The sequence below is a fragment of the Alligator mississippiensis genome, chromosome 3, assembly GCF_030867095.1.
Source record: "Alligator mississippiensis isolate rAllMis1 chromosome 3, rAllMis1, whole genome shotgun sequence".
Lineage (NCBI taxonomy): Eukaryota > Metazoa > Chordata > Crocodylia > Alligatoridae > Alligator > Alligator mississippiensis.
In genome coordinates, this window is record NC_081826.1 from 264,178,545 (window position 1) to 264,191,095 (window position 12,551).

Genomic DNA, 12,551 nt, shown 5'->3' on the forward strand with positions numbered 1-12,551 from the left:
AGCAGCGCAGACAGCCAGGCCGGCGGCCCCACCGGCCGAGCAGCCACACTGGGCCGGGCGGGGCCGACCGCCACCTCCGAGCGGGCGCTGCGCGCGCACCACCTCGCCGGAGAGGGAAACGTCACCGCCGAGGAACCACCCCGGTAGCCCCGCCCACTACCACAGGGAGGCTGCCCCGCCCCCTCGCGCCCCGCCCTCCTCGGGGGCAGGGAGCATCACCGCCCCCCCCGGCCCGGAAGTGCCCGGTAGCTGAGCCCCAGCCCTTTCCCCCGGGGCCACAGTGAGGCCGGGCGCGTGGTCAGCTGCCGTCACGTGACAGGGCCGGGGCCACTCCAGAAGCCTCCTAGCGGGGGGGGGGCGGAGCTGGGGTCGCGGCAGTTTCCTGCTTCCGGTGGGCGGCGCGGGCTGGTGTCGGCGGCAAGTGCCCCCGGCCCGTCATGCGTGGCCCGAGCGCTCCCTCCGGTCCTGCAGGTAGGCCCCGGCCCCGGCCCCGGCCCCGGCCCCGGCCCCGGCCCGAGCTTCCCGGGCCAGGCGGCGGAGTGGCGGCCGCGCTCGCCGTCGGTAGCAGCGCCCGCACAGCGCGTCTGGGCAGGGCGGCGCGAGCCGCTCCGCGGGACGGGACCTTCTTCAACACCTTGGCCCCTCCGCTCCCAGGGCGGCGCAAGCCCCTCACACGGGGCTCTGTGGGAGAGATGAGGAGGCGGGCAGCGCTGGCTACAGGGAAACCTCCTGCACAGAGCCCCGTGACAGGGCTGACCTGACCTCGGCCCAGGGTGCTGTGGGACGGATTTGGGTCTCATGCAGCTATCGCACTTTGCTATTTAATGAAAAGAGGCTTTTTGTTTTTTTAAGTCTTTCCCCAATAGGATGGGAGAAAAGATGTTTGATATCAGAGCCTGGGCTGAATATATTGTGGAATGGGCTGCCAAGGACCCGTACGGCTTTCTGACCACAGTGATCCTGGCCCTGACACCACTCTTCGTCATCAGCGCAGCGCTGTCATGGAAGCTGGCCAAAATGATTGAGGCCAGGGAGCGGGAGCAGAAGAAGAAACAGAAACGCCAGGAAAACATTGCAAAAGCCAAACGAACAAAGAAGGACTAAGGGGCGGGGGAGACCTTGTGCAAGGCATCTGCTTCTCCTGGTTCAGTGCTGTTGTACAGCTGTGTTACCACCTTCCTCTGATACTTGACCTGGTGTAAATCTTCTGGAGCAAAGAAGGTTTAAGTCTTGAAATAACTCATTTCCCGCTGATCAATTTGTGCTAAAGTTTGTGTCTAAACTGCAATAGTTTTTGCTAAATACATACTTAATTTAGATATTCATATTCTGATCACGCTTGCTTTTGTAAACTCATATGCCATGAGCTTTTGTAAACTTCATATTTGTGGGGGACCTTGATTTTCTTTCTTTTTTTTTAATTTAAATACAAATGTCAACATTTGTTTAAATGCAGCAAAATATAAATTATGGGAGGAAGCAAAACCTCTGACTACTACTTATGTTTAAACACTGCAGTTGTTGTATATTACTTTTTCTACTATTGGTTTATTTCTGTAGTAGAACTTTGGGAGTAGCAGTTGGTCCTTTAACAGTTGTCTGTTTTGTGCTTGCTGGGTGGGAACAATATTTCTAATTCACATTAACTCAACTAAAGTCTTGTCCACAAGGGGAAGTTACTATGAAATAAAGTAGGGGGTGACTTTTCAGCATGTTAGCTACTCCACACTGACTCCCAGTGGACATTTAGCATGCAGCATGTGTAATGTAGCTTGCTTACTTTAAAAGTTACCTCACACTTAACTGTGCTAAGTGTGCACATAAGGTGTTAGTGTGCAGCAGCTGTAAACTCTCTTCAGGTTTTTTTGGCAGCAGCTTCCCTGTGTAGATATGCCCTCAGTTAACACACATGGCACTCTATCCACATCCTTTATCACTGAGCCCTTTCAGATAGAAACTCTTCAGAACTAAGCTGTAAGCCAGTTGACCGCTTCATCTTAACAATATTCTAAGTTGAGAAGATTTTGCAAAATCTCTGCAAAATGAACAACTTAGTTATATACCAAGCTTAAGTATCATTCTTGTTTCAGGTGACACTAATAGTATCTCTGGAGGAACAGAATAACTATTTGAATATGAGCAGCTTTGAAAGGAATGGCTGAATGAAAAAAGACTGCCAGATGTGGTCTTAGTGCTATAAACATGCCACAGTTGTTGGCATTAGTTTCAACTTCAGTTATATTTTTCCCAGAGAATAACCATATCATTGCAAATGCCTTTATAGTATAATATCATGCTTCAACAAAGCTCGCTTTTTATTTTGTTGAGTTTCAAGAAACACATGATAGAGACTAAAAATTTGAAACAGGATCAGAATAGGCGTCATAGCAAGAATGAAGATAGTTGGTGTTCCTCGTACAGTGTTCTTGTATCGGTCCCTTTGCTGATATAAAGGGTAAGAGCAATGAAAGCGGGTGCTATATCTATATTGCTGAACAGATAAAGTGAGTGAGCGATTAATACCAGGAATCGGAAGAGAAGGCTTGAGTTAATTATTTGAGCTGGGTGTGAAACATCCAAATGCAACCAATCTTAGTTGGTGCTCTTCCCCAATTTTGTTGTTCAGGACAAATGTTAATGTAATGCATGCTTCTCTTGTGACACTGGATTAAATTTTCTCTAGTGTCTCTTCAAAAGGGGTTACACTTTGATACCTACATGCATAATGTGGAAGATCCATTTTAAAATGAAGCTACATTGCAAAAATAAATTTGTTACTTTTTTTTCTTAAGATAGATGGTAATAGTCTTCATTCTTACTAGTAAAGGTACTTAAGAAACATCTGTAGGAAGACATCATCTACTTATCTGTACTGACATACCTTAGCTAAATGTTCTAATAATAATAGGGCTCCTCCAGTATGGTCTGAATTAGTTGATCCCTAAACCAAATGCATGATGTGGGGATGAGCAGCTAGGTCTTCCATCTCTACTTTCAAGTATTTTACTCAGTCACTTGAATTCCCAAGGGTTGTGCTGATACCACTTCCCTTTTTTATACCAGCTCTCCGACTGTATTGGAGATGCCCCTCTGAGGGAAGATATGTGACCAAAGGCATTTGGGTGCCAAAATTCCACTCCCTTGTTGTACAAGGAGCCTACAGATAAATTTCTGTAGTGTGTGTAGAGAGAAGGAAAAGAAAGGGTTTTTCTTGCTTTAATTTTTTAAAAACAAATCACAGTAGAGATTGCAGAGGTTTAAGGATTCTCTTAAAAGGAACTAGGGTAGTGAATCTAAAACCAGCTCCAAAAGCCACTTAAGGGCAGGACCTATTTTTTTTTCAAAAAAAGGAGAAAAAACAGACAAGTAAAGCTTTACAAAAGGGGAAGTGAGGAAACCCAACATAGCCTTAACGATTGAATTTAATAGTGAAGGAAGGGGTAGGGGAAAGGTGGCTGAAGAGTGTCAAAGGTCAGGCAAGATGATTTAGCAACTGAATGATGTTCTGAATCTAATGTTTTTCCTTGCCAGCATGAGGGTAGGCATTAGATAAAACTTGTTCTGATGTTGCAGCATGCTTTTTTCCCCTTATTACTAATTCTGTTTTTGAAGGTAGCAATAAACACTTTAACTTCCCCCATCTAAAATAAAAAGCTTCCATGTTGGTCACTGATTTCCATGTTGGACTCCAGTCAATACTATTTCTAAATTTGGTAAGGGAGAGAAGTGGACACAATGATTTATTATAGTTATGGCCCTTTTTTCAATGTCATAGCTATTAGAAGGCAGTAGAAGAATCTGAAACTGTCAGTAGATGAAGTCTTGAGTGACTATAGAATGTGAAAGTAATCTGAATAAGCAAACCAACGTGGTACCCTGACGAAATAAGCAAAGGGCCTGTTTGTTCCAGTAGGGTGCAGAGTCTGAGAATAACCAACAACTTAAATATAGGGACCAACACTGATAATTTTAGCAAATGTACATCTATACTTTTATGATGGTGAAGAGGCTTATTCTTTCAAAGGGTGGATGGTGTTGGAAATCAAGAGATGAAAAACTTCAAGGTGCGCTTGCCAAAGGATAATGGAGCTTAATATAATTGCTGGAAAATAGGTTGCTTCAAAACTTTTATTTGCTATGGGAACAGAGTTCAATTTGGGCTATGGGTATACAAGCCGGCAAGCTGTGACAGGTTCAGCTTGAGATATAAATTAGGAACAAATTGCATCGTGACAGCTGTGGAAAATGAACAGGTTGTACTCAATTGTCATGAGTGCATATGGGGTGGGAACTGCCGCGTGGCCCACCAAAAGCAAAGAAATAGCTTCCCAATCCTTTATGACTATCTCCCAGCCAATGTAGTACTGGATACCTGCCGCAGCACATGATGGAACCTTTGCAGAAAGTTGCGTAGAAGGCTTTACATCAGTAATTCTGGACCAGGGTATGAGGGGAGCCACTGAAGGGTGCCCCTGGAAGTGTGAGAAGTAGCAAAGGGTAGGCTCAGGCTCCAGGTGTGAGGAGGCAAGCAGGTAAGGGTAGGGGGAAGGTCTCCCTGTTTGGCCACTCCATGGCCCCTTTACAAGAAGGTAAGCACTGTAATAACTATATCTGTTTTTGAAGTAGGGTGCTGCTCAATTCACAAAGTTCTGGGGGGGCTGCCTTGATTCTAAAAAGGTTGAGAACCACGGCTGTAGGTTCAAATTCCAGGTTCAAGCCATCAATAACCCTCAAGATGGACCAGACAACTTGTGCTTGGAAGGGAGATGACACTCTTTTCAAAAGTAAAGGCAACAGGATGATTGTATTTTATCTTCATTTTCTTAAAGTAAAAAGGTTTATATAAATAGGATGGCAATCTATCCCCTAGTAGGTAGATGAAGGAGGGCAAGACAAGAAGTAACAAGCCAAAATTGCAACAAGAGAAACTCGGGTTGGGATTCTGGGAAGAATTTTTCAGTTATGAGGATGGTTAAATGCTGTAACAGACTACCTAGAGAAGTAGAATCTTTTGTCACTGGAAGTTTAAGTGCAGGTTAGCTAAACAGTCGACTAAGATGCTTTAGGAAAAATATTCTTGCCCTAAGGAGCAAGTTTGACCAGATGACCTCCTGAGGTCCCTACCAACTTTGCTTTTTGAATATTTTCTATTCATGCAAGTTGGCAATTGTTGGGGTGCATATGGCTTCCTGCTGCCAAACAGGAACTTTGTTGCAAATAATATTGGTAGGACCAGCACAAGAGAGTTTTGTTATGCAACATTTAAGGGTTCTGTGCAGTCAGCTGGCAAGTCACTTGAAAATGAGCATATTCTGGTGATGGGAGCTGCTGTTATGGAACCATTTTTAGTTTGCTGGCTGACAGTGTAGAGTGCAGGAAATAGGATTAGTGGGAGTGGACTATGATGTAGACATGTCTATGCTGTAGACATTGGATGACCAACTATTGGAATCTGATTCATCATGTCAGCAGTTCAGTTAAGTTCCTGTATTTAATCCAAAGGGTCAGTAATAGTTATAGAAGTTACTTTAACTAGTCTAAAAATACTATTAAAATAGCAGCTATATAGTAGATGGTCATGTTACAGCATTGATAAGTAGCCATACCCACCTCATAATTACATTTCAGAGCATTTGACCAAACTACTTGCATCTGGACTAGTGAGGAAGACATTGTAGCTGCCCCATGCTGGCTGGCTCTAGCAAATTCAGCTTATAGTAGAAAAGAACTCACCTCCTGTGCTCAGTTGTATTCCCCTAGACTTCTCATCACATCACCTTATCACATGTAGCCCAAAGCTTCCATATATACCTGTCTTCTTGTTCCCCAAATGTTCCTTATTTACCCTCAATCCATTCATGTTGTATTTTCCTAAACATACTGGAGCCAAGCAGCTGACAAGCCAACCTTTGTCTACTTTGAATTCAACAACCTTTCCTCTTGAATTAAACTATAGTAACTTCTTTCCTTTGTCTAAGGCTTAGCACCTTCTGCCCTGACAACATTAGCACTTTGATCTTCTCTCTCTCTTTTTAAACCATAGATTCCTGGAGGTTTGATCTGTTCTTGTGCATAGGAATATAACACACCATCGCCTAGTACATATTACATTTCTTTAACATATAACCCCTACACCAAACAGTAGCAGGACAACTTCAGGATCGGGAAGCCCACTCTCATAGAAATCTGTATGGAGCTAGCCCTAGAGCCACAGAACACCAAGCTCAGAGTTCCTTTTACTGTGGAGAAGCAAGTGCGGACACTGGCTACCCAGGACTGGTACCAGTCCATTGGTTATGTTGCTCCAGCTACTGCTGCCATAAAAGTACTGTTCCCATATGCTATAAGGCTTATTAACCCTCAGATAGCTATTAACATCTCTGAATGCATGGGGTTCCCCAACTGGAATGGAATAATAAAAGGAAAATGTTATTTCCTTTCTCTTCTTGGAGTTTTTAAATATGAAGAGTATTTCCCCTTCCGCTGTCAGGCATGTTACACAGAATGGTCCAGAAAAGTGGATGATGCAAGAATCTTTAACTTGATCCTGGTTTTCCTAATGAGTAAAGGAATGTTTGCCAGAACTGCTCAAGGCACAGAGAGGTTAATCTCTCCAGTACTCACCAGTCCTGCCATACCAGCCAGTTGATGAAACCTTGCATGGGGCACCTGCATCTCATAAAACAGCTGGGGCTAACTTTTTTGGCAGGCATGCCACAATTTAAGCTCCTTCCCCTTCCCAAGTGCCACTCTGATCCCTTTCCTCTGCCTAATCTACTACTCTACTTTCTGCATCTTGTCCCCTCCCCAATCTGACACTGGTCACACACAAAAGCTACCCGTGCTACAGGCTGGCCACCCTTGTCATAAAGGAACCTTACCGCTATATCAGAGGAGTGCATCAGGAACTCGGTGAGCAACTGTTTGCTAGGGCAGCCCTGGGGAAGACCAAGACCAATGGATATAAACTCCTGGAAGGCTGCTTCAGGCTTAATACCAGGAAAAACTCCTTCACAGTCAGGGTGACCAGACTGTGGAATAAACTCCCTCCAGAGGTGGTGCAGTCACCTACCCTGGAGGTTTTCAAAAGGAGACTGGACAGTCACCTTGTTGGGGTCACTTGACCCGCTGTCTTCCCACCTAGAGCAGTGGGTCTGGACCCAATGATCTGCAAGGTCCCTTCCAGCCCTTAACAATCTATGAATCTATGAAACCTTTAAATCATGGACCCAGGCATTGCTTCAACACCTTTCAGCAGTTAAAGGCTAGGTAGATCATGCTTAATGTCAAGTTTAAGGATGGAAACAGCTTGGCTCCCATAAGGTGCTGTTTTCCACCTGCTGTGGAGAAGTTGTGAGCAGAGCTTCTGTTGTTCACGTGCTGCCATTCCAAGAACAAGATGTTCTTGAGCAATTGCAGTGTGGGTTCTGGGGATCTATGTAGGTGGCACAGGTGCACTCCCCCAGCATCTCCTTCCTCTCTTTTGGACTCATATTAGCAAGGCACTTTTATCTGTCCAGAATGCAGATAATGATGATCACATATCAAAGGACAAGAAAGTTGCCCTTGTTTTGCAGAAGGTGTATTTGCCACTGTTGAGGAGGGTTTAAATTGCTTGTAGGGTTTCTGCAACAAATTTGCAGCTTTTTTGGACTTTGCAGCCTCAATTTTCACATCCTGAACCACATACATGTGCATTGTTGCAAATGATACCATGTCCTGTTTTTTGCTGTTGTTACACAGTCAGCAGAGGATATTATTTAAATGTACTGATTTAGCCAAATGTTAATGCATTAAAAGCACACCCAAGAACTAACAAAGAATGATGTCCCTATGTGTTTATTGTTAATCAGGTCAAAACAGACTGCAGTCCCCGAAGACAGACAACCAACACTGCACCCATTAAAAAGAAACTTTATCAAAAGACCTACTGGGGCTTCTATAGGAAGAGGTAACTTAAAAATCAACAGGATGATTTAAAAGGCTATTCCTATGCTATTACTCTTAAAAAAAACTAAAACTCACTGTGTTGAGGATTATATCCTATTTAGAATGTTTTAAAAAGTATCTATCACCAAAGGAAATGCCTATTGCATGAAAAGTTGTTTTTCATTTTTTTTAAAAGAGCATCTATATTTAAGAAAACGAAATTTAGTAGTTGATTTTTTTCATCTAAAATTTTTACTAGCTACAATAGTTTGCACTTTAAGACCTGCCTCAGAAAAAAAAAATCAATAAAAGTTCACTTTAAATACAGAACTTTATTACACATAATATAGCAAACAAAGCAGAATAGTTGTAAGCAAAATCAGGTCTTCTTCAGTCATGTTCTTTGTTGAAATTACCTACCTGCTAATTTAATTAACAAAATTCTGCGTGCTACAACTATTTATTTATTATGGCTGCTGCCATCTGGTGGCATCCAGGAACCTGGCTGAAAGGTATTTGCAATGCTGGTTGGGTCTTGCGAAGGCTGGTTTTTTCCATAGTAATGGGCTGAAGCATGACCTTTTATTTGAGTACTAACAGGTTCAGCAACAAGCCCCTCCTTGTACTCCTTGGCCTGAAGGAGTTTGTCCTTTTCAGAAACATCTTTGATTTTCAGTTGCATTTCTCCTCTATACTTTTCATTCTTAAGAATTTCCTAGAAAAAGTCATCAAGGAAGAAAGTCAGTCATCAAAGCAGAGATCCATGTAATTTACAATAGCAAACATTATTTAAAACCTACAGCTGCCCCCCCCCCCCCCCCCCCCCACTTAAATTTATACACCGCATTTTCCTATGCACTCACAAAAAGGTAGCTGGTATTCGTTGACTTGTATTACAGTAATTTTAATATTTGATTATCTTGTTAAAGCAAAGCTGAATTATAATGTTCTAGACTTACTCTTCAAAGCTGGTATTAGATCAAACTGGGAGACCTGGTTAAACATACTTATGTTCAAAACATGGAAATTATTCACATATAAATCACTGTATCTTTGCACAGGTTTCCACATAGAACCCATAGGTTACACAGTTACATGACTGCTTGATTACTTGCGTTCCCCCCTGTTCTCCCTCTTCTCCCTTTCATAATGAAATTATGCAGCTGTAATGATGTAAAGTCCTGTAGGGGGAATTCAACTGAAAAAAAAACAAAAAAACAAAAAAGCACTTTACAATCCTGCTGAAAGCCTATCCATTTGGGTCCGTGCAAGACAAAAATTTATCAATCAAAATTGCCTAACAGAATATTATGACTGCTGACCTGCAAATATTTACTTCCACCAACAAATATTGAGGTTGTAACAGTTGACTCTTCTATTAGAGCTGAATAGAATGAGCCATGTTGATGCTTCACATAACAAACTATACAGTAACTATTAGCACTATTAGACTAGCATAGTCTCCAGTATGCTATCTCCTTTTGTCTTTGAGGAGCATCAAGCCATCCTATGATCACAGCAAAGTCAGACAGTGGGAAGTTGTGTTGTAGATGGCTTTGGTTGCCTGAAAAAAAGCTATGCATATCATGTTTGTCAACACATATCTCTTTGGCTTTATCATGCCACCACTGATTTTTGATTTCCCAGATCCTCCTTTGAGCTTTGGCTCTGAGGAGCAGATATGTCTCCTCCTGCTGAGATGAGGCGCCATCGTGAAAAGCAGAATGAGCCTCTCTCTTCTGGTCAAGCAAGGCTTGGATCTTGGCATCATTCTCACTGAACCAGTCTTGATGTCAATGGATGGTATAGCCAATGGATTCAGCACAGGTCATATGGATGGCAGTTTCAACCACCTTCCAGAGTTCTTCATTGTTGTCTTATGAGCAGGGCAGAGAGCTTTTCATGGACACACTGTTGCAGATTCTTACAGACCTTTGGGTCTTGAAGAAATTTGGTGCTGAGAGTTCTTTGTGTTGCTTTTGGCTGTTTGGGGTATTCCAAAGCAAGCCAGATTTTCACAATGGATCTGACAAGATGGTGATCTCCAGCAGTCTTCCTTGCAAAGCTAACAAGATACAGACATCCATTGCAACAAGAACTCTAAGAATAACAGAGTCAAGGAGGTATCCGAGCTAAATGAAAAGAGCACTGTAAAGCACTCCTGAACTGTGAGTCAACTGGGGTAGATACCACCAATGAGTCCATTTTCCAACACCCTGAAAGGAGGTCCCTCGCCAACCCTCTTATCCTAGAAGTCTGGTGTGCCGTCTGTCGGGGCCAAGGGGCTGTAGCCAGCAGCCCGGGCACGTGGGCCGGGGAAAAGGTCGGCACAGTGAACTAGAATTAGGTACTGACGTGCAGAGGTTGATTAAAGATTGTTTTACTTACACCGTAGGTGCTTGCGGTGCAGGCAGGAAAAACTTTCTTGAGTTGCAGTTACAAAAAGACACACGTGGAGTTTGCTAGGCTCCACAAAACAAACACTAACAGAGCTCTGGATACACACGGAGTTTGCTAGGCTCCGTGGAACGACCAAAATGAGAGTCCGAAAGGTGACTCTCGACGAGCGTGCAGGGTAGGGTACGTCGAGGGATCGTGCAGTGACGGGGAGAGAGTCTTGGTAGCTGATCAAACCACCGGTCGGCTCCGAGACACGCGCAGAGTTTGCTAGGCTCTACCACATGGTCCAGAGTTCTCCACGAGATGGATGCGGAGTCCCCCTAAATGAGGTCCTCCCCGGAGATCTCCGACTTGGGCGGAAACTGCTCAAGCCTCTTATACGGCTAGCAAGCCAATCGCTAGCCACCACGTGGGAATAATTTAGAAACAGCCAATAATGGGGAACAAATTTACATGCGAGCGGCAGGAACTCCTTTGCACCGGGGTTTTCTCTCTGCAGCTGAGAATTGCACCATGCAAAGAAAGCTCCATGTGGCGGGAAATAATTCTGCAGTGCCGAAGTACACATACAATCATTGGGTAATGACACCGTCAAGGAAACCAAGAACAATAAGGCTGCTGGGCCGGGTGGCATACCTGTTGAAATATACAAGGCTGGTGGCAAGGAGCTGGTTCTGAGATTTAATTAATTTACCATATTTACTTGAATATAAGATAAAGTTTCCCCTTCTCAAATCAATGCAAGACAAAAAGCCCCTCATCTTACATTCACATATAAGAAAACCACGCTAAATACATTGCCCATCTTTGACCTACTGCTAAAAACAGCATTTGCTCAGTAATAAAAACCAAGTATGAAGCTGATTAAATGGAGTAAATACTGAGCGTGATTATAAAACACATGGCACATATGGGGGCAAACAAAGGTACATTAGTGTAACCCATCTGAATAAGAAATACAATGGTGCACATTGTATGCAGTCCCCCTCAGCACTGATTTTTTTTCCAAGTGATGGTGAGCTACTGCACTGAATGTGCTTTGACTACTTCTTCACTCCCACAGCTGAGCTATGCTTTTCTTTCCAATTTTCAATTATTCTTTTCTCCAATAGCCTTAAACATCACCAAAGGGGGTCCCAAACAATTCAACCAGAATCCCTCTGTTGCCCCCTCTCAGCCTATCACACAATTAATGTGGTGCTACCCTCCATGAGGTGAAGCTGGACCAGGCTGCCCTACCCCTTATCTGTCTATACATTTTTGGAGGAGCTTAGTACTAATGGAAAAAATACCCAGCTCCAGTCATGAGTGGGGGTCTAATTAACACATGGATAGTATTGGATACCCTTGTGGGGGCATCTAGGGCACACGCACACTCTGAGCAGTGCTGAGCTGAGAGGTCACCATGGCTTGAAATGCTATGGACTCTGCTAGGGCCCAGCCCAATGAACTATATGATAAATCATGAGCCTTTTCATTTGGACCAATATACATAGATTGTATTCTTTCTAAGTAGGTGCTAAAGTGCTGCTTAAAAATGTGTCTATGGAATACCTGTGCTAAACCTTGCAGAAGTTTCAAAAAAGGTAAAATGCATAATTTCTAGGTGAACTAAGTATATGGGTACTATACACAAATTGGTACAGTTATGTTTATTTCAAGATCAGTTCTCTTTCAAATTTATTTTTCATTTCCATGTGCTCAGGGAGAGCAAGGTGTGTCAGTAAGGAGAGGGGAAGGGGCTGCAGGGGGAAAAAGTTGGGATGAGGAAGAGGGCAAAGGGACTTCCTGGCCCTGGATTTAATTTTCCCTGCTGTAGTAGTGGGAGGCTGACAAATTCAAGACAAACCTCCAATACTTAGATTCTACACCTGGAAAATTATATCAAATTTATAAATTTTACATATATAAAATAATTATTTGGGGGTCGCCTTAAAATCAGGGTCATCTTGTATTCGAATAAGTATGGTATTCTCCGAATTTGGAAAAACAGAGATCTCTGGGGACTTGAATAATGCCAATATCGTGACTATCTTCAAGAAAAGATAGTTCCCACACACTGACTTATTGAGATATATCCCACTCCTTTCCACAGCAGGGAAAATCCTCTCCTGCATCCTCCTGAACCTCTTGCTGAGGAAGTCCTGCTGGAATCTCAGTGTGGTTTCAGGCCATCTGGTGGAGCAATTGACATGATCTTTGTTGCCTGCCAGCGCCAAGAA

The 12,551-nt window shown here is 43.4% G+C and overlaps 2 protein-coding genes across 3 annotated transcripts in view; one reads left to right on the plus strand and one right to left on the minus strand.

The window, feature by feature from the left end:
• The first annotated feature begins 262 nt into the window (after nt 1-262).
• On the plus strand, nt 263-2,791 carry SMIM15 (small integral membrane protein 15). Its single transcript, XM_014594072.3, has 2 exons — nt 263-471; nt 853-2,791. Exon 2 carries the CDS (start codon nt 868-870, stop codon nt 1,102-1,104), a length of 237 nt encoding a protein of 78 aa, XP_014449558.1. The 5' UTR covers nt 263-471; nt 853-867; the 3' UTR covers nt 1,105-2,791.
• Nucleotides 2,792-8,241: 5,450 nt separating this feature from the next.
• Nucleotides 8,242-12,551, minus strand: part of NDUFAF2 (NADH:ubiquinone oxidoreductase complex assembly factor 2) — a 175,123-nt gene continuing 170,813 nt past the window's right edge. For both annotated transcript variants that reach the window (XM_014594071.3, XM_019496096.2), the window contains one exon: nt 8,242-8,644. In XM_014594071.3, coding sequence (XP_014449557.2) covers nt 8,390-8,644 — 255 coding nt within the window. In that variant the 3' untranslated portion in view covers nt 8,242-8,389. The remainder of the gene's footprint in view (nt 8,645-12,551) is intronic.

Excerpts from the sequence above, each read along its gene's own strand:
- SMIM15 (XM_014594072.3), top strand. The coding sequence starts at position 868 with ATGGGAGAAAAGATGTTTGATATCAGAGCCTGGGCTGAATATATTGTG.